General features: G+C 46.2%; 1 protein-coding gene across 3 annotated transcripts in view; it reads right to left on the bottom strand.

The window, feature by feature from the left end:
* Positions 1 to 2,330: 2,330 nt before the first annotated feature.
* The window catches only part of LOC132567104 (transducin-like enhancer protein 1), an 85,134-nt gene continuing 66,221 nt past the window's right edge, over positions 2,331 to 21,243 (bottom strand). For 2 of the 3 annotated variants that reach the window (XM_060232722.1, XM_060232724.1), the window contains exons 16-21: positions 18,250 to 18,499; positions 16,123 to 16,370; positions 14,469 to 14,616; positions 12,432 to 12,582; positions 6,444 to 6,520; positions 3,147 to 3,612 (exon numbers count right to left, since the gene is read on the bottom strand). In XM_060232722.1, coding sequence (XP_060088705.1) covers positions 3,505 to 3,612; positions 6,444 to 6,520; positions 12,432 to 12,582; positions 14,469 to 14,616; positions 16,123 to 16,370; positions 18,250 to 18,499 — 982 coding nt within the window. In that variant the 3' untranslated portion in view covers positions 3,147 to 3,504. Of the gene's footprint in view, positions 3,613 to 6,443; positions 6,521 to 12,431; positions 12,583 to 14,468; positions 14,617 to 16,122; positions 16,371 to 18,249; positions 18,500 to 21,243 lie in introns of all 3 variants that reach the window. The other variant, XM_060232723.1, reaches the window with a different exon arrangement.

Raw genomic sequence — 21,243 nt, 5'->3', positions numbered from 1 at the left:
CCTTCAGTTCTCTAGGAATTTTTTTCTATTTGTTTCTGCCAGGTTTGAAGCCCAACCGTAGGCTGCTCTTGGTGAAGAGAGATTCTGTGACTGATGCACAAAGAGAGTTAGCAGAAGCATAAAAAACCCTGCCATACAGCCTGCTCAGTCCATTTGTCACTGTGGTCTTTTGGCGTACCATCAGCTTCCATGGACGCCAGTTCACTTCTGGGAGTTTAGTCTTCTCCGATGCCTCTAGAATAAAGGAGTAGATGTTTGAAAATGTAAGATGGTTAGCTCCTGCAGGTGTAGCAGGATGTTTCAGCTCAGCTTTCATCAGTGAATAAAAAGAGGCTGGCAGGGGTACCCTCGATGATTTTAGCCCCCGTTTTCATTATAATCTGTTCTGATCCTGCTGGAAACCCTGAATCTTCCATGTCTGTGTCTTTAGCAGTATATGACAGTTCAACTTTCCTTTGGCAATAACTTGTGATATACCTCTTGAGGAAAAAGTTTAAACTGAGCCGAGTCTTGCCTTTTTCTCAGAAAATTCCTTTTTTTTTTTTTAATGGAGACAAAGTCTGTAGAATCTGACTCCCCTTCCTGCTCACTCATCAGGGGGCTTTAGCTTCTTTCCTGTCTTTTTTATTTTTGAGCGGAGTGAAGGCTCTGCCATGACTCGTGTCTTTTGTGTCCTGGATGTCTATGGAAATGTCTATTCCACTCAGGGGACGAATCAGGAGATTCACTGCAATGTGACACCTGCCGTAATTCCCTACATTCCTTCCTCATTTCAGATTTCAGCCACAAGAGGAGCTGAATTTTGCATCCTCTCCTGAAAGATCCATGGTCTGACTCTCTGAGTGGGGTTAGCAGTTGGTGAATTGTCCAAATCAAATTCACAGGTTCCACTATCCAGAAGAGAACTGGAGAGGTCCGTCTGTGCTGCCATTTTCTCTCATTGTGACAATGAAAGTATCACATAACAAAATGGCTGCTTTTCCCACCTTTCCCCCCCTCAGGATATACAGAAAACCTGAAACTACCGGATGGAAGCATTGCAGCCACCAACTCACAGCCTCAAGCCTTCTCATTGCTGGAAAGAGGACCTTGTGTGTGTGGGGTGGCTCCCAGGATGAAAACTTTCTCACTTAAGGTACCCTGTGATTAGGGCCCATATATCGCCCCCCCCCCCACACTCAATGTAGCCTCACCATGATTCAGGTGGATGGCTCTGTTTGCAGAGGTGCCTCGCCTGCTGTTGACAAAGCACTGGAGTCCTCAGCCACCTGGAGAATCGCTGTGTATTTGCATCTCCCCCAAGCTTGACCACTTCCCAGCCTTTTCTGGCTGTGAAGGAGTGGAGGGATCCTGCCAACATGAAGGCAGGCAGTCTCCACGGGAGCCGGTGCATATTCATGGTGGTGTCAGAAACAAGTCCTGGAGAGTTATACCTAGAGAGGGCACTTCTGATGGTTTTGCTGGTGTTATTATCTTTGCTTACTAATGATCTATTATTATGTTGTTGCCATTGCATTTATATGCTGTACTAACTCCATACTGTGACTGTGTCCATGATTTTTGTAGCTATTTAGTATTTTGTATTTTTGTAGCTATTTAGTATTTTGTTGCGCTGTGGGAGGCTTCAGGCCTGTAGGTAGAAGAGGAGCACAATGCTAGTCTCCTGGGTAACGCTGATAGGAACGTTGATATGGGAAGAGTACGTGGAAGGTGACCTTGGCAGGAAGTCACACTGAGGCATCGGAAAGAACTTTATATTAATTCCAAGGATTTTTGTCGTAACCTGTAAGTGTTAAGGGTCTACCAATTCATTTCAGTCTGGCAAGACCTGGTCTTACAATACAGGCCAGTAATGTTTGTTTTGAGCCACATCATTAAAGCTTCTTTTGAACCAACTCAAGGAGCCTTGTGATTTAACTTGGGCAAAACCTTACCAGCAGCTGTGTGTGTGTGGCGGGGGGGTCTTCTGATGTTGGATCAAGAGGGTCATCCCTGCCACACACTCAGTTCAGCCATAGTCTTCTGAAAACTCCTTTGCCTCCCAGCCTGTTATAGTCTCTTCTTCTGTTCCTGTTTTGTAGACTGTGCTTTCAAGCACCATCGACCTGCAGCCTGCTCCAAAGATAGGGCTGGAGAAGCTGAGGACAAGCCCCTCCCCATCAAGGACCCCAAATGGTCAGCTGGTCCTAGCTTCAGAGGAAGAGCTCTAATCCCAGGAGTAAGGACTGCCCTACTCCCAGGACCACCAGAGAAAGCCAAGTTTACAAGCCAGATATTCAGGTCAAGTGGATGTCAGTTTTAGTCAAATTAGAGCCAGCTGGCAATAGCTCAAAGCGAACACAAAAAGAATCTTTAATTGCATTAAGGATTGTCTGTTTACAGGAGAGGAATCTAGGGTCTAGCATGAACCAATCACCCATTTCTTGGCACTATACCTCAGTGGGGTCTCCGAGCTGTTGTAAGCAGGCAGTTTTCCTCCTCAACAGCAATGTTCTTAAGAGATTTTAAACTAGCTGCCCATCTCTTGGAGTCTAACTAATGGTCAATTGCCACAGACCCTCTGTGCCTTGCCTGCAGCTAAAAGACTTGTATCAGAGCACTGGAGATAGAAATGCCCGCCTCCTGACACTCAGTGAACCTAGCACCCTGCAATTTCATCAGCGTTTGAGGACATGGCATGTAGATGACAATTGTGTATGGGTGAATTGTAAGATATTTAGAAACCATTCACAGAACCTTATGTGTAGATCTGCCCCCAAAGATATAATATTTGTTTATATGTTTCTCCCCTTTTTTAATTAGTTGCTGGATTCTGAGTCTCCTCACTTGGTCTTTTCCCATTTTTAAAAAGAAAGACATAATCTTTTCAAAATGTTTAGAAAACTCTCCTAGGAGAAATAAAGCCCCAGATGAAGGGGAACAGCAGGCCTGTGGGGACAGCTCTCAGGGCTAAGACTCCAGCCAGCTCTTTTTCCCAGCCTGCTTCCCCCTCCTTTTCAGACCTTTCTTCTAAGAACCGAACGCTTGGCTGCCTCACACCGGAAACTCTTTTAAAAAAAATCTCCTCCTGTGAGAGTCATAGCTGCGGCGGACTTTTAAAAAATTAAATACACCTGTCAAAGCAAAAAAACCCCACACTGCAATGGTACCTTTCCATCACAACTAACCCCTTTCCCTTTTTTATTGGCCAGAGCTTTTAAAAAAAAATCAACACACAAAAAAACAGTCCCCCCAAAGATGAAAATGCTCCCGAGGAAAACGAAAACAAAAGACAGGGAGAAACAAAACAGCAGCAGCAGCAGCAGTCCTTTTTGTTTTGTTCTGCAACGAGTGCTTTCTCTCCCTCTCCGGGGTAAAAGGAGGGTGCTCAGCCTGGGGTGGAGTTGGGGCTGCCCCGTTCTCACCGGCCAAGTTCCTGCAAGCTTTATTCTTTGGCTGGAAACTGGGGAGAGAGTGATTAGCTCCTGTCCCAGGAAGGATTCCTGACAAGGCGGCCGCCCTTCTTCAGTAGATGACCTCATACACGGAAGCTTTCTTGTCCCCGGAGCCTGTGACGATGAACTGGTCGTCCATTGAAACATCACAGCTGAGGACGGAGGAGGACTCCTTAGACTGAAACAGCAAAAAAAGCAATGTTAGCTACCCACAAAGGCCCCGAGACCTAGATAGCCAGGCTAGTCTGGTCTTGTCAGATCTCAGCTGCTGAGCTGGGTCAGCCCTGATTACAACTTGGATTGGGAGACCACAAAGGAAACTTGCTATGCAGAGGCAGGCAATGGCAAACCACCTCTGCATGTCTCTTGCCCTGACCTGGTCTGGATGGTCCAGTCTCATCAGACCTTAGAAGATGAAACAGGATTGGCCCTGATTAGTACTTGGCCCGGGCTAGCCCAATCCGGTCAGATCTTGGGAACTAAACAAGGTTGGCCCTGGCAAGTACCTGGAGGGGAGACCACCAAGGAAGTCCAGAGATGCTGTGCTGAACCTCTGAATGTCTCTTGCCTTGAAAACCCTGCCAGGTCACCCTTAGTCATGACTAAGACCACCACCATCCACCTTGGGCGGTCCTATCCTGCCCAGCACCTGCTCCAAGGACAACCAGCCACCTTCATTGAACAGGGATCTCCTCACTCCTAGACCGATAGCTCTAATTATGACACAGTCTTTCTCCAACGTTAAAACTCCATCAGAAGCAAGAATTTCAGCATGGTCTAAAGGCTGCAATCTCCAAAGGCTCTTGAAATGTTCTTGGTCATTGTGATCTCTGCTTGAGAACAAGTTTGGGGGGAGACTTCAGCAGGTATCATAAGCAGCCATTTTCTGCAGGGGAACTGATCTCTGTCACCCGGAGATCAACCGTAATAGCAGGAGAATTCCAGGTGCCACCTGGAGATGGGCAACCCCAAGTTTCTGCACCGATCCCACAACAGACTTCCCTGGAGCCACTGCATTCCATCACAGAATCATAGAGTTGGAAGGGACCTTCAGGGTCATCTAGTCCAACTCCCTGCACAATGCAGGAAACTCGCAAATACCTCCCTCTAAATTCACAGGATCTTCATTGCTGTCAGATGGCCATCTAGCCTCTGTTTAAAAACCTCCATGGAAGGAGAGCCCACCACCTCCTGAGGAAGCCTGTTCCACTGAGGAACTGCTCGAACGGTCAGGAAGATCTTCCTAATGTTGAGCTGGAAACTCTTTTGATTTAATTTCAACCGATTGGTTCTGGTCCGACCACACCATCCTCTATATGACAGTCTTTCAAGTACTTGAAGATGGTGATCATATCGCCTCTCAGCCGGATCCGCATTGTTGTCAGATGGCCATCTAGCCTCTGTTTAAAAATGGTGAACATATAATCTCTCAGCCGCCTCCTCTCCAGGCCAAACATGCCCAGCTCCTTCAACCTTTCTTCATAGGACTTGTTCTCCAGACCCCTCACCATCTTTGTCACCCTCCTCTGAACCCATTCCAGCTTGTCTATATCCTTCTTAAAAGGCGCTGCCCAAAACTAAACACAATATTTCAGGTGAAGGCTTACCAAAGCAGAGTAAAGTGATCTGTACTTTACTTCTGTCAATACAGCCCAAAATTGCATTTGCCTTTTTAGCCACCAAATCACACTGTTGACTTACGTTCAGTGTAAGGTTCACTAAGACTCCTAGATCTTTTTAGCACATACTACTGTCAGGACAGGTCTCCCGTTTGATGCTTTTGATTATTCCTACCTAAATTCATCTTATTGGTTTTAGCCCAGTTTTCCAGCCTGTCAAGATCATCCTGTATCCTGTTTCTGCCTTTTACTGTATTTGCAATCCCTTCCAGTTTAATATCATCTGCAAATTTAATAAGCATTCCCTCTATTCCTTCATCCAAATCATTTATAAAGATGTGGAACAAAACAGGCCCCAAGACAGATCCTTGAGGCACTCCATTTGTCATTCCTCTCCAAGAGGATGAAGAACCATTCACAAGCACTCTTTGGATATATTCTGTCAGCCAGTTACACCTAACGGCAACAGGATCCAAACCACATTTTACCAACTTGTCAACAAGGATATTATGTGGAACCTTATCAAAAGTCTTACTGAAATCAAGATAAACTATGTCTACAGCATTCCCCTGATCCAGCAAGGAAGTAACTTTAAATTCTCAAAAAAAGAGATAAGGTTAGTGTGACATGTCTTCTGAAACCCATGTATTTATTTATTTATTTATTTAGAATTTATATCCCGCCCTTCCCACAAGTGGCTCAGGGCGGCTTCCAGCATTAGATCCAACATAAATTAAACAATATTTAAACATGTAAGGGAATAACTTTAAAACAGATAAAACCATAAAAATTAATAAATATTCCAATATATACAGAGATCTGGCAGGTTGCATTAAAATTCTCAAGCTAGGTGTAGGCTAACCGGAAGAGGGTTGTTTTACAGGCCCTGCGGAACTGAACAAGGTCCCGCAGGGCCCTCACCTCTTCCGGTAGCTGATTCCACCATGTAGGGGCCATAACAGAGAAGGCCCTTTCTCTTGTAGCTTTCAAGCGGGCTTCTTTCGGCCCAGGGACAGTAAGGAAGTTTTGTGATCCCGACCTCAGTACTCTCTGGGGAACATGCGGGGAGAGACGGTCCTTCAGGTAGACAGGTCCCAAGCAATATAGGGCTTTAAAGGTGATGACCTAAAGGTAATCAAAGTTATCAAAGCCATCCTTTCTAAATATTCCATGACTGTTTGATTATTTGTTCTAAAACTTTTCCAGGTATAGACATGCATCTATGTACATCACCTTGTCTGATCAGAGACATCCACAGGTCAAATACAACATGCTTGTGCAAACTGTGAAATGCAACTGTTCTCAATCCACTTTTGGCTGTTCAAAAATATAAGCCCACCAGGGCCAAAGCGTACACTCCCCCCGCCCCACAGTGGTGTCACTCACTTACCTGGAATATACTGGCTCCATACGGGGTTCTCCACGCATTCAAGAGGTTATCCTTTCCCGTACTGACAAACCATTTCCCTTGATTGGGGTACAGCAAAATGAAGAGATTACCCCAAAAGAATTAGTTCATCTCATACACACATACCCCATCACAGAGAAACAAGTTTACCAAGCAGAATTTGCCAATTCATTCATTCCTTTTTACCATCCTTTCCAGACTTCTGAAGCCACTTTATTTAACAAAGTTTGAGTCCAGTGGCACCTTTAAGACCAGCAAAGTTTAATTCAGGGCATAAGCTCCTGTGTGCATGAACACAAAAGCTTATATCCGGAACTAAACTTTGTTTATCTTAAAGGTACATTTGTACTCAAACTTTGTTCTAGAGCTACAGATCAACACAGCTCCCCATCTGATTCTTATTTATTGAAAACATTTATTAGGCACATTTATTCCTTATGAAGTTCAACTCATATAAAATACATTAAAACATAAAAAGCAAAATTATAACTACATCAAATGATCATAGAGTTGGAAGGGACCTCCAGGGTCATCTAGCAACCCCCTGCACATAAGAACATAAGAGAAGCCATGTTGGATCAGGCCAATGGCCCATCCAGTCCAACACTCTGTGTCACACAGTGGCCAAAATTTTTTTTATATATATATATATATGCACACACACACTGCGGCTAATAGCCACTGATGGACCTCTGCTCCGTATTTTTATCTAAACCCCTCTTGAAGGTGGCCATGCTTGTGGCCGCCACCACCTCCTGTGGCAGTGAATTCCACATGCACAATGCAAAAAAAAAAAATCACAAATACCGCACCACCACCACCAGTGAGCCCTGCCCCATGTCCAGAAGATGGCAAAAAACCTCCAGGAGAGGTTGTTGCCGAGAGAGGAGGGACTGTTTGCCTAGGGGTGGTAGCTGGTGGGCTTGAGCCTTTAAATTGCAAGGCTCCTCCTCACCAGGGGCACAAACCTTTGGTGTGAGCCGAAGGGTGAGAGCTAAAGGGCTCTTGGCCTGTGGCTCTTAGCCTGGGGGTCTAGCCTTGGGGTTCTGTAGGAAGGAGAGTAGTTCCTCACAAGTAGCCTCAACAGGCAGTTGGCAGTGGAATTTACAAGGAAGTCAAGAAAAGACTTTGAAATGAATTGCAGCAGCATGGCTGGTGAAGGAGCTGTAGCAGTGACATGTAAAGTCTGTGGGATGTTTGTATTTTTACCCAAGAGTGGCAGCAATTACACTTGCAGAAAGTGTAAGTTGGTAGCACTTCTGGAGAAGATACGGGGACTTGAGGCATAATTGAAGTGCTCTTGAAAGGAGAACAGGAGGAAGAGGAAAAGATATCTTAGCAAGTGGAAGAGAACCCAACTCAGGATGAGGGTGTGTGGAAATATGTAACCCACGGGAGCAGGAAAATCAGGAGATGTTCTGAGCCTCTGCTGCTCAGCAATCAGTTCCAGGATCTCCCTGCAGATACTGATTCTGAACCACTGGAACAAGGGCTACTTCCCCAGCCTCCGCAAAGCTTGAAGGAAGTTTCTTCAGATCCTGTGGTTAAGAAGCCTGGAGCTTCCACTCCCCAGTATAGGAAGAGGAGGGTACTGATCATTGGAGATTCCTTGCTCAGATGGGTACAGCCCAAAGTGTGCCGACCAGACTTGTCGTCTCGAGAGGTCTACTGTTTACCAGGTGCACGCATCCATGATGGGACAGAAAGGATAGAAAGACTTGTCAAGCCCACGGATTATTATCCTTTCTTGCTGATCCATGTGGGAACAAATGAGACTGCCTGGCACAGCCCTAAACCATGTAGCTCTGGGTCAGAAGGTGAAGGAGCTGAATTGCAGGCTATGTTTTCATCAGTTCTTCCTGTTGAAGGCCATGACTTAGGATGAGAAAGAAGAATACTTCAAATAAACAAATGGCTACGTCGATGGTGTAATCAGGAAAGATTTGGATTTCTGGACCATGGGTTATGCTTTCAAGATGGAAGTCTTCTATCAAGAGATGGTTTGCACCTTACAAAGGTAGGAAAAAAGGTGTTTGGTAACAGCTTTGCTAACCTAATAAGGAAGGTGTTAAACTAAATTGTATGGGGGAGCGAGACAATAATTCAAAGCCTCATATGATGCCAATAACTGCAGATAAGAACACTAAAGCTTTGCAGAGAGTGGCACATATGTTAGGTAACATTAACTTGCAGGTATGTACAGAAAATAAACCCTCAGGATGCATAAAACATGGATTCTGATGTCTTTACAGAGTATGGGAAACAAACAGGAGGAACTGGAAGTCCTAATACAGGAAGGAGACTATGACATAATAGGCCTTACTGAAACTTGGTGGGAATATTAGGATTCAACTGGAATATTAGGATTCAGGGGTTCAACTTATTTAAAAGGGACAAATAAGAAAGGGCGGAGGCATAGCATTATATGTGAAAGGGGTATATACTTGTGAGAAGATACATGAATCTGAGCATGGTAGCTCAGTTAAGAGTTTCTGTAAAAAAATAAAAGGAGTAAGAAATAACAGTGATATTATGGTGGGGGTCTGCTATAGACCACCAAGTCAGGCAGAGAACTTGGATGAGATATTCCTAAAACAGATTGCAAAGCTCTCAAAGAGAAGGGACACTGATCGTAGATTTCAATTACCCAGACATCTGTTGGAAGTCCAGCTCTGCTAAAAATGAAAGGTCAAATAAATTACTGACTTGTCTTGCTGACAACTTCCTTTTCCAGAAAGTGGAGAAGGAAACAAGGGGATCTGCTATCTTGGACTTGATTCTCACCTGCAAGGAAGAATTGGTTGATGAGATGGAAATAGTGGGCCCTGGGCACCCCGGGCAGTAGTGACCATGTGATTTTGGAATTTACAGTCTTGGAGAAGGGAAAAGCTGTATGTGGTCAGACATATAGGTTAGACTTCAGAAAGGCAAACTTCCACAAACTTAGAACTATGCTGGGTAAAATCCCATGATCAGAAGTAAAGAAGAAGGGGGTTCAAGAGGCGTGGGAGTTCCTTAAAACTGAAATATTGAAGGCACAATCACAGATGATTCCTATAAGGAGAAAAAAATGAAGGAAGCCTAAAAAAGCCAAGGTGGCTCCATAAATAGCTCTCTAAAGACTTGAGAAATAAAAAAGACTCATTTAGGAAATGGAAGGTGGGCCTTATAACCAAGAATGAATATAAACAAAATAGCCAGTGCTTGTAGAGAAAGAGTTAGGAAAGCTAAAGCTCAGTATGAGCTTAGGCTAGTGAGAGATGCTAAAAACAACAAAAAATCAGCATAGGAGTAGTACATAAACACCTAGTTTCTTTAAATGAAACAAAGTCCTCAGGGACAGATGAACTACACACAAGGGTACTAAAAAAGCTTGTGGATGTAATTTCTGAGTCTCTGGCCTTTATTTTTGAGAATTCTTGGAGAACAGGTGAGGTGCCAGAAGACTGGAGGTGGGCAAATGTTGTCCCCATCTTCAAGAAGGGTAAAAAGGAGAACCTGGGTAACTACCGACCTGTTAGCTTGATGTCTATACTTGGAAAAGTTTTAGAACAAATCATCAGTCAGTCAATCCTGGAACATTTAGAAAGGATGGCAGTGATTACTAAGACCTAGCATGGGTTTCTCAAGAACAAGTCATGTCAGACTAACCTGATCTCTTTTTTGAGAAAGTTACTACCTTGCTGGATCAGGGGAATGCTGTAGACATCATTTATCTTGATTTCAGTAAGGCTTCTGATAAGGTTCCACATACTATCCTTGTTGACAAGTTGGTAAAATGTGGTTTGGCTCCTATTATTGTTAGGTGGATCTGTAACTGGTTGACAGATCACACCCAAAGAGTGCTTGTGAATGGTTTCTCATCCTCTTGGAGAGGAGTGACAAGTGGAGAGCCCGAAGGATCTGTCCTGGGATCCGTTTTGTTCAACATCTTTATGATTTGGATGAAGGAATAAAGAAATTGCTTATTAAATTTGCCGATGATACTAAATTGGGAGGGATTGCAAATACAGTAGAAGAGAGAGTCAGGATACAGGATGATCTTGATAGGCTAAAACTGGGCTTAAACAAAAAAAAAGATTTTGAACAGGGATAAATGTAAAGTTCTGCATTTAGGTAGGAAAAATCCAATGCATGGTTATAGGATGGGGGAGACTTGTCTTGGCAGTAGTTTGTGTGAAAAGGATCTAAGTGTCTTAGTGGATCATACACTGAACATGACTCAACAGTGTGATGTGGCGGCTAAAAAGGCAAATGCAATATTGGGCTGTATTAACAGTAGTGTCCAGATCACGTGAAGCAATGGTATTGTTTTACTCTGCTCTGGCAAGACCTTACCTGGAGTATTGTGTTCAGTTTTGGGCACCACATATGAAGAATGAAATAGACAAACTAGAATGGATCCAGAAGTGGGCGATGAAGATGGTGAGGGGTTTGGCGACCAAGTCCTAAGAAGAAAGGTTGAAGGAGCTGGGCACGTTTAGCCTGAAGAGTAGGCGGCTGAGCGGGGATATAATCACCATCTTTAAGTACTTGCAGGGTTGTCATATACAGGATGGTGTGTGCTCCTTCCTTGGAGGTTTTTAAGCAGAGGCTGGATGGCCACCTGACAGCAATGGTGATCCTGTGAATTTAGGGGGAGGTATTTGTGAATTTCTTGCATTGTGTAGGGAGCTGGACGAGATTACCCTGGAGGTCCCTTCCGGTTCTATGATTCTAAGTGATTGAAGATGGTGATCATATCACCTCTCAGCCGCCTCCTCTCGAGGCTAAATATACCCAGCTCCTTCAACCCTTTGTCATAGGACTTGGTCCTCACAATCTACCTTGCCCTCCTCTGGACACATTCCAGCTTGTATATATCCTTCTGAAATTGTGGTGCCCAAAACTGAAACACAATACTCTAGGTGAGGTCTTACCAGAGCAGTGTAAAGCAATCTGGACATGTGATCTGATCAGTCTAGCTCAGTACTGTCCATTTCAGTCCCAAGGAACCCGCAAGATCTTTCCTGGCACCCATGTCTAGTGATACTTTTAAGTGAAGATGCCCAGGACTGAACTGCAGACCTCCTACATGCCCTTGAGCCAAAGCCCCTCCAGTGATCCCAGCATCATAATTTAGTCAAGTCAATGCAACCTCACCCTGTACAGATCACAAAGCGCCACAGTCTTAAGTTCTGAATACTCCAAATGCCACATATTATTATAACCCCCTGCCAATGAACGCTTGTGGAATGCAGGGGATTTTGAGGTACATTCTATAGTGCACAGTTTATCCAAGGTGTGGTCCTAGCCTGCTGTGCCTTTCTCTGTCACTCTACGAGGGCAAGATGCCCTGGAACTGGTCCAGACTGCCCCTGTCTGAAGCTCATAGAAGAAGAGTAGAATTTGCGGCCAAACTCTTATTTGTGGGGAGAGACCTACCCTGACAGGCAGCAGGGGCATATGGTTCCTCCTCCCCGCTCTTCCCATGAGTACTCTGACCACCTCTGGAGCAGGCCAGGCAGTTTATTGGCAAGAATTCCCAACCTTTTGGAGCTTGTCAGCACCTTTGAAATTTTGACACAAGGTTGAGGGGGGGGGGGGCACAGCCACAAAATGGCTGCCACAGGTAAAACTAACACAAAATAGCAGGGAGTGAGGTTATACATAACTCTAATAGTAACTCTTCAATATTTCAGAAGGTCTGTTTAACAGGATGCCTTTTAAAATGGACGTATTGTTTTAAAATATTTTGTGAATAGACATCCTTCTGTTTTGGTGGCAGCTGCTGCCAAAGCAAAACCAATTAGATCTTCAATGGACAATCAGAAGCCTGCTGGGCAAAGACCAGTTCTATCCACTTTCTAAAAATACTTGGTGGGTACCCCAGTGCCCTCAGGTATCATGTTGGGGACCCAAGTTTAGAGCTTCTGTGGAAGCTGCATTTCCTACCCATGCCCCCCCCCCCCAAAAAAGAACACCACCTACCGCAGGAGGCAAATTTGAGGGACAAGACGCAACTCTCATGAAGGTGGAGCTGGTACTTCTCGGGCTTCGATACATGCAATATTTCTACATTGCTGCTCTCCATCCCAACAGCCAACCATTCACCTGTGGGACAGTAGCCCAGGGAGAAGATCTGGAGAGAGGGTGGAGAAAAAAACGGGGCTGAGAAAGTGGGCAGAGATCTCCTTTGCTGGGGCTGCCTGGACCTGGCCATTCTGTAGAAGCACAGAGACATACAATTCTGAAGAAAGTTTCTAGCTCTCAGGGATGTGCTGTGTTGCTAATTTTTCCAGGAGAATCAGTAGACAGTGGAACTAACAGAGCCATGGAGCAGAAAGAAGGCTTTCAGATCCCTGGCCACCTGCAAACCCAGCACAATAAAAGAGAAAAGTGTGTCAAATTTCGGCAAGCTACATGGCACCATTTTGGTGGCAAGTAGAACATCTTTGTGCCAAAAAAAAAAAAAAGGCTTGGGGTTTTATGACAGCAGGAGCAAGGCTACACACTGATGGCAGCTGAAAGAGGCAGCCAGCCCCCACTAACCCCCAGGTCACAACCAAAGCCCATATTTGCCCCCCACCCAAGTCTCTGCCCCTTGGGCTGCCAGCAGGGTCAACCTCTTCCTTATCCAACAAGCTAACAAGTTTCCATACCCAAGCCCGGCTATAGAGACTTAGGCGCCCCAGGCTGGTGCCTGCCCCAGTGCTGCACTGCTGCCCGCAGGGATGGCAGGTGCAGTGGTGAAACAGGGTAGGGCTGGGTGGGCTCTGGGCGAGCTGCACCTGTGCAGTGCACTCTCTGAAGCACTCCAAGACAGCCCTTCTGAGTTGCAGTCTTGAGCGCCTCCAAGAGTGCACTGAGCAGGTGCAACTCACCCGCAGTCCCTGTTCGGCCTTCTCAGGTAGACCAGAGAAGCCTGAGTGGGGGCTGAGTGTGTGTGCTAACGTCTCACCCAGCTGCTCTCACCTTCAGGGCGACAGCAGCCAGATGGGGCAAGTTGCAAGGGAGGCCAAGCTTGGAGGAGAGCACACGTCCATATGCTGTCCCACCACTCTCAGCTTCCTCAGTGTGCAACCCGGGAAGCCGAGTGTGGCGGGGTGAGGGGAGGGTGCGCCCAGCAGCACCCCTGTAGGCGAGGTGGTGCCCTAAGTGGCCACCTACCGTGCCTACTCCCATGTGCCAGCATTGCCCCCCCCAACAGTCCTTTTCTGTCACTGCAAACAGGTTCCCAGTGCATCTTTCGCTTTATTTTTAAAAAGTTGTATCCCCCCCCAAAAAAAAGAACATTAAAACCAGCAGCACAACAATTAAAAATAAATAAAAGCAGGAACACTGCAAGACAGACTATCTTGCAGCAGAAGATCTACACTAACGAGACCCGGGGTAGGGCACTCCTATCCCTTTTTGGTCTGCCAAGTATTAACCTCCAGGTCACCCAGAATTATAAGATCTGCCAGAATTACAACTAGTCTCTAGATCAGGGGTCCTCAAACTATGGCCCGCGGGCCAGATGCGGCCCGCTGAGGACATTTATGTGGCCCGCCGGGTTATGGCAAAATCAGACTGGAAGTGACGTTCGACCTAAACTTGCGTTAGCAACGCACACTTCCGGCACTGGGCTGAGGCAGCGGAGACAGAGTGTGAGGTGATACCGAGGTGAGGTGAGTTCCCAGGCCGGGGTGTGTGGTGTGGGGAAGGGAGAGAGATGCAGAAGACGGAGAACTGACGGCCTGCGGCCTTGTACAGTAACGGCAGTCCGGCCCTCCAACAGTCTGAGGGACAGTGAACTGGCTCCCTATTTAAAAAGTTTGAGGACCCCTGCTCTAGATGACTGAGATCAGTTCTCAGCCTCCACTTTGCCCTTCCTTCTTACATCCTTCCAGGTTGGATGATAGCCTTAAAGGGTCCCTGCCAGAGAATGGCACAAACTGTCCCCTACCTCAATGGCTCATGTTCATTGTCCAGACTTCAGAGAACCCACCCCTTCCTCTCCTCACAGAAGCCCGGCTCCATTCTCACCTGGGAGCTGAAGTCATGCTGCTGAAGCTGCCGGCCTTCCCTCAGATCCCAGCACCGGACAGTGTTGTCCAGCCCCCCTGTCCAGAGCTTGGTGCCATCATTGGAGATGTCGATGCAGCTGGCGCCATCTGTGTGACCCTGGAACTGTCTGAAGAAGAGGGGAGGTAGGGGGGCACAGACACAAGACTGTAATCAATACAAAATACTGGCATTTCTGAAAACTCCTGGTTGCGTGTCAGGCCAGAAGTTAGGGCTGGAGAAGAAACAAACCTGAGTGGTCTTCAGATGAGGCAGACCCCAGAATATTTCTTCCGAAGACCCAGTTCTGGTTTACAGATATTGTGGGCCACAGAAAAAGCCTCTATGTTCTAAAGATGTGGACGGATTAATAGCTTCCCAGCTTTTAATACAAAAGTCTTCCAAAAGCAAACTTATACCAATTTCGTACGAGGCTTGTTCCGGGTGGAGAGCCCTTTTGCTCCCAGGGCTTCTCTCCGTTTTCGCACCAGTTGCCCCAGAGCTGCGAGTTGTCGCAGTGCTCTTCCGCAGCAAGCAGGATCCTCTTCCGAGTGATTTCTGCTTGCTGCGGGAGAACGGTGCACCATCTCATAGCTCCAGGGCAACTTGTGTGAAAACAGAGAGAAGCGCCGGGATCAAAAAGGGCTCTCTACTCGGAACAAGCCCTAGTTGTGAAATCGGTCTTAGATGTGATACAACATAGGGGATCTTAAACCTAGAAAAAAGCACTGCACAAATTAAACCTAAATAAAAATTCTTATTTCATTAACTATATAGATAACTTCCATTTATGGTTGACTTAAATGCAAGACCCAGCACACAGTTTTAAAGTTTACTATAATCCAGGGGTGGCCAACGGTAGCTCTCCAGATGTTTTTTTGCCTACAACTCCCATCAGCCCCAGCCATTAGCCAAGCTGGCTGGGGCTGATGGGAGTTGTAGGCAAAAAAAAAAAACATATGGAGAGCTACCGTTGGCCACCCCTGCTACAATCGATGTTAGCTTAAAAAGGAGATTAGACAGATTCATGGAGGAGAGGTCTACAAGCCTCTGAATCCCAAAGCCAGGAGACAACATCAGGCCTTTCTGTCCTATTGCTGGCCCTTCAGAGGAACTGGTTTGCCACCGTGTGATGCTGAACTAGATGGACCCTCATTGCTCTGATCCAGAAGGGTTTTTCTTACGTTCTTAACAAAAGATGGTCTTTGTAAAATTTACTGTGATGAACAGTACAATGCAAGTTTCACTAATTATCACAACGTAAGAGTGGCCTGCTGAACTTGTGCTTCTTCTACTGCACTGTGACATCTCATCTCTTAAATCAAAGCTTGAGTTCAGTCACGTGGCACCTTTAAGACCGACAAATTTTAAGCTGGGCGTAAGTGTGTGAAATGAAACTTTGTCGATCTTAAAGGTGCCACTGGGCTCAAACTTTATTCTGCTACTTCAGATCAACAGGGCTACCCATCTGAATCTATCCCATCTTTTAGTACAGTTATGAAAAAAAAATTAATAGAAAAAGATCCAGCACCAGCTGCAAAAGAGGAACTTCCTCAGCCAGTGAACTGGACTGAGTTCTGGAACACCAAGGGTGACAAGGACGTGACCCCCCCCCTGCCCCCTGCACAGTGCTTACCTAACCAGCGTCTGGTTCTGCAGGTCCCACACCACAATGTTCCCATCACTGCAGCAGGAGAAGCAGACCTTGGCGTCGGGGCTGATGGCCAGGGCGTAGCAGGCCGGGGCGGAGGAGGTCAGCTCGGCCTTGATCCGGGGGGTGGGAGATGCCAGGTCCCAGATGGAGAGGGTGCTGGCCTCCCCACCCACAATGAGGCTCCGGCTGTCGGGGAGAAGCTTGCAGGACCGGATGTAGTTCTCACGATTCTAGGGGGAAAAAACAGATACCGAAGCTCTGGCCACCTGTGGGTGCTTATGGGAGTGAGCCTTCCCCTGAGAGTTCAGGCCCCTTCCTTGAATTTAAAAAAAGTATTTTCAAAGTGCATTTCTACACTTTTTTTTCTTAAAAACCAAGTTTCAACTAACAGTGTTTCTTAACCCAATGTGGTGCCCAGGGCGCCTGCTGACACCTTTCCTGGCACCAACCAAGTGTTTCTAGAAAGTGGTGGTGATGGCGGGAGGCAGTTGGGGCACTTGCCCAGCAAGGCTTCTGATTGGCCACTGGAGATGATCAGATGAAAATAATTGGGCGCTTTCACACATACTGAATAATGCACTTTCAATGTACTTTGGCAACGGTTTGCAAGTGGATTTTGCCATTTCACACAGTAAAAGCCAGTTGCAAAGTGCTCTGAATGTGCATTGAGAATGCTTTATTCAGTGTGTGTGAATGTTCTTATTGTTTCAGTGGCAGCTGCCACCACAGTGTTGGGTTTTATTCTCTTTCACACTCCTTTTTCCCCAGAGCATTTTTGAAATTATTCCCCCTTCCCCTCTGCACTTGGACTTCCTCTATGGGTGTGCGGCTCCATCTTCTAAGTTTGCAGATAACACTAAATTGTTCAGAGTGATGAGAACCAGGGAAGATTGTGAGGCACTCCAAAGGGTTCTGTCAAAGCTGGATGAGTAGGCATCAATGTGGCAGATGAGGTTCAACATGGCCAAGTGCAAAGTAATGCACATTGGGGCCAAAAAATGACGGGGTCTGAACTGTCGGAGACTGACTAAGAGAGAAAACTTGGAGTCATGGTAGATAACTCAATGAAAATGTCGTAATCGTGTGCTTCTGCTATAAAAAAGGCCAACGCCATGCTGGGGATTATTAGGAAGGGAACTGAAAACAAATCAGCATCATAATGCCCCCTGTATAAATCGATGGTGCAGCCTCATTTGGAGTACTGTGTTCAATTCTGGTCACCACACCTCAAAAAAGATATTATAACACTGGAAAAAGTGCAGAAAAGGGCAACTAGAATGATTAAGGGGTTGGAACACTTTCCTATGAAGAAAAATTTAAACTCTTGGGGCTCTTTAGCTTGGGGAAATGTCAACTGAGGGGTGACAAGATAGTGGTTTACAAGATGGGATAGAGAAGGTAGAGAAATAAGTACTTTTCTCCCTTTCTCACAATACAAGAACTCGTGGGCACTCAAGGAAATTGCTGAGCAGTCAGGATAGAACAGATAATAGGAAGTACTTCTTCACCCAAAGAGTGATTAACACATGGAATTCACTGCCACAGGAGGTGGTGGCAGCTACAAGCATAGCCAGCTTCAAGAGGTGACTGGATAAACATATGGAGGAGAGGTCCATCAGTGGCTATCAGCCACAAGATATAGATAGAGCTCTCTCTGTCTGGGACATGTGATGCTCTTTATCCTTGGTGCTTGGGGGGCTGCAGTGGGAGGGCTTCTAGTGTTCTGTCTCCACTGGTGGACCTCCTGATGGCACCTGGGTTTTTTGGCCACTGTGTGACACCAAGTATTGGACTGAATGGGCCATTGGCCTGATCCAGAATGGCTTCTTTTATGTTCTTATGTTTATGTACTTCTGCTGCAGCCATTTTGTGGTTGGCTTTTCCTCCTGTGGCTGCTGCTTTTTGGCTGGCACCACGTCCTAAAGCAGCCATCTTGTAGGAGTGTCCATCACCCTATGCCCGCAGGCTCAAAAAGGTTGGGGACCCTGACATAGGTTGTCACTTTTCAATGCCCAACTGTAGTCCCCAGTAGTGCACTTCCCACACTGGCTGCTGAAGTTTCCAAAGCAAAACCTGCCTGAAAGGCCCTGATCCCTTTCCTCCACTTACCAGGCAGTCCAACTGCGCGACAGGTGTCTTGGCTCCAGGCTGCCCCACGTCCCACACCTTGACACAGCCCTTCCCTCCCGTGTAGACATGCTGGGTGGAGTTGCTGATGGTCACGGCGCAGACCACCTCACCGTGGGTCAACGTGTGGAGCTGGCGCGCGTGTCGTGGGATGCCGGAGCCGATGAGGGCATCAGGGGGGAAGGGGACTGGCTGCATTTGACCGTCGGCACTCACGTGGAAGGAGTAGGCACTGGATATGGGGTGGGCAGAAATTTTAAAAAATGTGCTTCAAATAGAACAGCCAAGTTTGCAAACCAAAAAAGACCCTACAGTAACCAGGCAAAGCCTCCACAAATACCAGCAAATTGTCTGAGCTGCTTTGGCAAACAGAAGGTTTGGCATTCTTTTGAAGAAGAAGAAGATAAAAGATATTGGATTTATATCCCGCCCTCCACTCCAAAGAGTCTCAGAGCGGCTCACAATCTCCTTTACCTTCCTTCCCCACAACAGACACCCTGTGAGGTGGGTGGGGCTGGAGAGGGCTCTCACAGCAGCTGCACTTTCAAGGACAACCTCTGCCAGAGCTATGGCTGACCCAAGGCCATGCTAGCAGGTGCAAGTGGAGGAGTGGGGAATCAAACCCGGTTCTCCCAGATAAGAGTCCGCACACTTAACCACTACACCAAACTGGCTCTCATGCTTCCTCTAAAAACATCTCTCCTCATTCTCTCTGCTCCTCACAGATGTAGTTTCCATTGCCCTGGTTCTCTCATACCTTTTTGCATGCCTAGCAACCAACACCCTGGGGATAAAGATTGCTGAAGCACAGTTAAAGAGTTAATAACAAAAGTACACACAGAATCAGAACAGTCATGCTTCTTGTACTTTACATTTTGGTGGACAAAACACATTAGTTTCAATCTCTGTCTCAACACACACACAGCAGTTCTGTAAGGACTTTGCATAGCTTTACAACAGCCTTGTAAGGCGGGCCACTATTATCAGCTTCTCCTTGATTGTGCAAACATGCGGCTGTGTATGCAAAAGGAAAAAAAAAACTTTTTTTTCAAAATCAACAGGGAGTAAATCCAACTGTCCCCTGTGGTTTATTCCATGTTCACCCCCCTTTTTGCAAACACAGCCTCCGTGACTGCTTTATCAAAGGGGAGGGATAAAATCATAAGAGCTGGAAGGGATCTCCAGGGCCATCTAATCCAAGCCCCTGCACAATGTAGAAAGTTCCCAAGTACCTCTACCACCCCACCCCCAATGACCCCTGTTCCATGTTCTGAAGATGGCAAAAAAACTCCAGGATCCCCGGGCAAAACGGCCTAGAGAAAAATTGCTGCCTGATCCCAAAGTAGCAAACAGCATTTCACTAAGGATGTAAGGAGGAGCCACAAGAACTAAGGACTGATGCAACCTTTCCTCTCATGAATTATTAGGAAGGGAACTGAAATAAAATCAGCCAGTATCATAATGCCCCTGTATAAATCGATGGTGCGGTTTCATTTGGAGTACTGTGTGCAGTTCTGGTCGCCGCACCTCAAAAAGGATATTATAGCATTGGAGAAAGTCCAGAAAAGGGCAACTAGAATGATTAAAGGGCTGGAACACTTTCCCTATGAAGAAAGGTTGAAACGCTTGGGACTCTTTAGCTTGGAGAAACGTCGATTGCAGGGTGACATGATAGAGGTTTACAAGATAATGCATGGTATGGAGAAAGTAGAGAAAGAAGTACTTTTCTCCCTTTCTCACAATACAAGAACTCGTGGGCATTTGATGAAATTGCTGAGCAGACCGGTTAAAACGGATAAAAGGAAGTACTTCTTCACCCAAAGGGTGATTAACATGTGGAATTCACTGCCACAGGAGGTGGTGGCGGCCACAAGCATAGCCAGCTTCAAGAGGGGTTTAGATAAAAACATGGAGCAGTGGCTATTAGCCACAGTGTGTGTGTATATATAAAATTTTTTTGCCACTGTGTGACACAAAGTGTTGGACTGGATGGGCCATTGGCCTGTTCTAACATGGCTTCTCTTATGTTCTTATGATCTTCACAGAATCAGCATTGCTATAAGATGGCCATCTAACTTCTCTTTAAAAACCTCCAAAGAAGGAGAGATCACCATCTTGTGAAGAAGCCTGTTCCACTGAGAAACTACTCTGTCAGGAAGTTCTTCCTAATGTTTAGTCAAAAACTCTTTGAGTTTTTCTTTTCAACCCACTGGCTCTGGTCCAACCTTCTGGGGCAACAGAAAACAACTATGCACCTTCCTCTATATGACAGCCCTTCAAGTACTTGAAGATGGTGATCATATCACCTCTCAGTTGTCTCCTCTCCAGGGTAAGCATACCCAGTTCCTTCAGGCTTTCCTCACAGGACTTGATCTCCAGACCCCTCACCATCTTTGTTGCCCTCCTCTGGACACATTCCAAGTTGTCTATATCCTTCTTAAATTGTGGTGCCCAAAACATCTACTTTCTTAACAAACACCTTCTATCCACAACTGAAGAGACATGAGGACCCAAGCAGTACAACAGTTTTATTATAAGTGTTCAGGAAGAAACAAGTGGGTTGTAAAAACTTTTAGTGCAACCTCAACCTAGGTGAAGCCTAACCAGAATATACCATCACTTTGTGCGATCTGGACACTATACTTCTATTGATACAGCCCAAAATTGCATTTGCCTTTTACACTACTGCATCACACTGCTGACTCATGTTCAGTATATGGTCCCTCTCTCTCGGCTTGGCTTCGCGAACGAAGATTTAAGAAGGGTGCAATAGCCCACGTTTGCTGCAGGCTCGCTGGTGGCTGACAAGACCAATGCGGGACAGGCAGGTCCGGCCACAGCGGCTGCAGGGAAAAGTCTGATTTAGGGTTGGTCCTGTAGCAGTGCGATTCTTCCTCAATCTCCTTTTGTCCTCAAGACCAGCTATGCGTGCGTTCTCAAAGGAAGAGACAGCCTGGTGGATGGTGTGCCTCCATG

The sequence above is a fragment of the Heteronotia binoei genome, chromosome 2 (genome assembly GCF_032191835.1).
Source record: "Heteronotia binoei isolate CCM8104 ecotype False Entrance Well chromosome 2, APGP_CSIRO_Hbin_v1, whole genome shotgun sequence".
In the NCBI taxonomy this organism is placed as follows: domain Eukaryota; kingdom Metazoa; phylum Chordata; class Lepidosauria; order Squamata; family Gekkonidae; genus Heteronotia; species Heteronotia binoei.
The sequence above is the reverse complement of the archived record's forward strand: the minus strand, read 5'-3'. Positions and strand labels throughout refer to the sequence as shown.